The 4195-nt window shown below is 36.4% G+C and overlaps 1 protein-coding gene across 1 annotated transcript; it reads left to right on the forward strand.

Moving 5' to 3' along the window:
- The first annotated feature begins 2964 nt into the window (after positions 1-2964).
- On the forward strand, positions 2965-3941 carry LOC138908517 (secreted RxLR effector protein 161-like). Its single transcript, XM_070199188.1, has 2 exons — positions 2965-3307; positions 3883-3941. Exons 1-2 carry the CDS (start codon positions 2965-2967, stop codon positions 3939-3941), a joined length of 402 nt encoding a protein of 133 aa, XP_070055289.1.
- The last annotated feature ends 254 nt before the right edge of the window (positions 3942-4195 follow it).

Here is a 4195-nt window from a genome sequence, read left to right on the forward strand (position 1 = left end):
GTTAAGTGCAAAAATCTAGAACTTAGGACTTGTGAAATTGAAAGTGAAAATACTGTGTTGAAGAATCGGGTTTATGCACTTGATACAACTGTCTTAGAACTTAGATCTGAAAATCTAAAATTAAAATTAGGAACAAGCGAAAGACAGCTGACCACACACAACTTACTTTAGAAGAAAATGTAGGAAAATAAAAGATGAATTGTATAAGAGGGATGAACTGGTAAGAGTCTTAAAGGAGGATCTGAACAATGTCAAGCGTGAGCTAGACAAAACTTGTAAATAGAACAGGTCCTCTGATGTACTTTTATGGCTACAAGAACATCATAGTAGCAGCAGAAGAGGACTGGGCTTTGGAAACTCTACACCCTAGTGGGATCCTAAAGGCAAGTACCTCACACTCTCTGAGAACAATATTTGCACAAATTGTGGAAACACTGGTCACTATAAGAGTGAATGCACTACAAAAAAGAAGGCAAGTCAAAAGAACAAAAAATTTGTTCTAGGGAAAAATAGGCTACCAAGTTAGGCTAAAAAGAATTTTATTTATCCTTTTGCCTATAGAAAGGGACCCAAACTAGTTTGGGTTCCTAAGACTAACCCCTGATTTCCTTTTGCAGGTACAAGTGAAGTGGAGCAACTACATATGGTATATAGATAGTGGCTTTTCAAAGTACATGGCAGGAAGCAAGAACCAGTTCCTTTCAATTGAGGACCTTAAATGAGGTAATGTCTCCTTTGGAAATGGAGGAAATGTTAAATCATTAAGGTTGGAAAAGTAGGTAAGTCTGATTTTCACTCTATTGAGAATGTCTACTTGATAGATGGATTGAAGTACAGTCTAATAAGTGTATCACAATTATGTGATAGAGGTAACATGGTAGCCTTCACTTATACAAAATGCTTTATGATTAATCTTACCACTAATAAGATACTTTTGTAGGGAAAAAGAGTGAATAACATATATGTAGTGGATCTGTCCAAACTTTCAGATAATGAACTCACTTGCTTAATTGTGTTGCATAATGATCCCCCCATTTGGCAAAAAGACTGGGACATGCCAGTCTAAGCCAATTCAACAAATTAGTCTCCAAAGACTTGGTGATTGGGATGCCTAACATTAAGTTCAAGGAAGATAAAATTTGTGAGGCTTGTGCAAGGGGGAAGCAAGTAAGATCCTCTTTCAAAAGCAAGAAAATGGTAAGTACTACTAGGACGATGGAACTGGTCCATATGGATCTTTGTGGACCAATGAGAACATTGAGCAGATGTGGTAAGAGATATGTTATGGTGCTTGTTGATGATTACTCTAGGTTCACTTGAACACTGGTTTTAACTTCTAAAGATGAATTATTTGACATGTTTACTTCATTTGTTGGAAAAACTCAAAAACAACTAGGTAATCAACTTGCATGAATTAGGTCTGATCATGGTACTGAATTTAAGAATGCTAAATTTGCTGAATTTTGTGATAAGCATCGCATAGTTCATAACTTTTTTGCTCCTAGGACTCCATAACAAAATAGAGTAGTTGAAAAAAAGAATAGGTCATTGGACGAAATGGCTAGGACTATGCTACTTGCTAGTAAATTGCCCCATAGTTTCTGGGCAGAAGATGTGAACACTGCATGCTACATCATAAATAGGTGCATAACTAGACCTCTTGTTGAGAAGACTCCCTATGAGTTACTTAAAGGGAGAAAATCAAATATATCCCATCTTAGGGCATTTAGATGCAACTGCTTTGTGCCCAATAATGGAAAAGACTCCCTATGTAGGTTTGATCCTAGAAGTGATGAGGGAGTATTCTTGGGATATTCTTATAAGATTTATAACAAAAAAGTGTGTGTAGAAGAAAATCTACATGTGGTTTTTGATGAAACTAACATTTTTTCTGAGAGGCAGGAACATGATGATGAAGCAATTGGGCTGGTAAGAAACTCAAATAAAACCACAACTTAGACTAAAGCTGCACCAGAGGAAGGAATAGGTGATGGAACAAGTCCTTCCACCCAGGGCAACTTGACAGGGGGAATTGAACAAAGAGGAACTGATCCTCAAACCTCGAGGGAACCTGTCCACGAACCTATTCCTCAGCAACAAAACATTGAAGGAACATCTAAGGGAAACCAGCTGGCTGTGAAACTTTACAAGTTTCAAAGTTCTCATCCCATTGGGAACATAATCACTGATCCAACCTCTGGAATCAGAACCAGATCTTCTTTGAAGAATCTTTATGCTTTTGTTGCCTTTTTATCTCTTATTGAACCTAAAAATGTTACTGAGGCTTTACAGGATGCAAACTGGGTGAATGTAGTGCAAGACAAACTCAACCAAATTGAGAGAAATCAAGTTTGGCATTTGGTACCAAGACCCACAGACAAATCAGTAATTGGCACAAAATGGGTCTTCAGAAACAAACTTGATGAAGATGGAATAGTTACAGGGAACAAGGCAAGATTGGTGGTTCAAGAATATAGTCAAGAGGAGGGCATAGACTATGATGAGACTTTTGCTCCAGTTATAAGATTGGAAGCAATTAGACTTCTTATAGCCTTTGCTGCATACATGAAATTCACTCTCCATTAGATGGAGGTCAAGAGTGCCTTCCTCAATGGCTATCTAAAGAAGAAGTGTTTGTCAAGCAACCTCCTGGTTTTGAAATCAAGGAAATTCCTGATCATGTGTACAAACTTGACAAGGCACTTTATGGGCTTAAGCAGGCTCCAAGAGCATGGTATGAAAAATTGTCTAAATTCTTGCTTGAGCATGGCTACAAGAGGGGTAAAATTGATAATACTTTGTTCTTAAAAGAAAAAGGTAAAGATCTCTTGGTAGTTCAGATATATGTTGATGATATAATTTTTGGAGCAACTACAGATAGGATAAGTAAAGAATTTGCTAAACTAATGGGGAATGAATATGAAATGAGTATGATGGGTGAAAGAGTTTCTCAAAAGGTTTAAAATGGAAGATTCCAAAGAAATTGACACTCTTATAGCAACAACAACAAAATTGGATACAGATGAACCTGTTTCATCTGTTGATCAGAAAATGTATAGGGGAATGATTGGCTCTTTGTTATATTTCACTGCTAGTAGACCTGATATTTTTTTCAGTGTAGGCCTTTGTGCTAGATTTCAAATAAATCCAAAAGAGTCTCACTTGACTACTGTCAAGAGGATCTTGAGATACCTAAAAGACACCACTGACCACTATCTATGGTATCCAAAAGGTAGTAATTTTAACTTAGTGGGATATGCTGATTCTGACTATGCATGTTTTCTTGTGGATAAAAAGAGCACTTCAGGTATGGCACACTTTCTTGGCTCATGTCTTGTGTCTTAGGCAACCAAAAATCAAAATTCTATGGTCTTGTCTACTGTTGAAGTTGAGTATATGGCTGTTGCCTCATGTTTTGCTCAATAGTTGTGGATTAAATAACAACTAATGGACTTTGGAATTGATATAGGTTGTATCCCCATCTTTTGTGATAACACTAGTGCAATTAGTATGACCAAGAACTCGGTTCACTATTAAAGAACTAAGCACATAGGTGTTAGGCATCACCTTTTGAGGGACAACTATGAAAAGGGTTTGATCATTGTGGAATTTTGTGCTACTGACAAGCAAATAGGTGACATCTTCACAAAAGCTCTAAGTAGAGATCACTTTGAAAGGAACAGGTTAGAATAAAGGACGATTAAGATCACCTAAAAGGAACTAATTCTAACTCAGTATTTGGTTAGATAATTTGTGATTTTTGTAAATAATTAGATTAGATTTTGCTTAGTCCCATACTTTCGTTAGTATACTCTTGTGCCATGTGCTAGAATGTCTCATTAATCTCTAATGCTATTATCTTTATTTTCTTGAAAAATTCAGACTTACATAAGAGAATTCTCAGTGAAGAACATGGTGCATTAAGATTACATGGTATGTAATCTCCACTCTGCATATTTTGAAATAACTATATTTGAATCTTGATAAAAAGAGAGTTCCATTTAATCCCAATCTCCCTCAATATTTATCTGTTACAAACAAACCAGTTTCACCCAAAAGGAGTCCCACGCGCCATAATTGCCTAGATTCTAGGGAAGAGTCCAACGTCTATTCAAACTGACTTTCCCATTTCAATTAGACTTCTGAACTTCTAAAAAGCTATCGTTACCCACTTAAACTCTCCTCTTTAAATTAA

This window comes from Nicotiana tomentosiformis, chromosome 3 (assembly GCF_000390325.3).
Source record: "Nicotiana tomentosiformis chromosome 3, ASM39032v3, whole genome shotgun sequence".
NCBI classification, from domain to species: domain Eukaryota; kingdom Viridiplantae; phylum Streptophyta; class Magnoliopsida; order Solanales; family Solanaceae; genus Nicotiana; species Nicotiana tomentosiformis.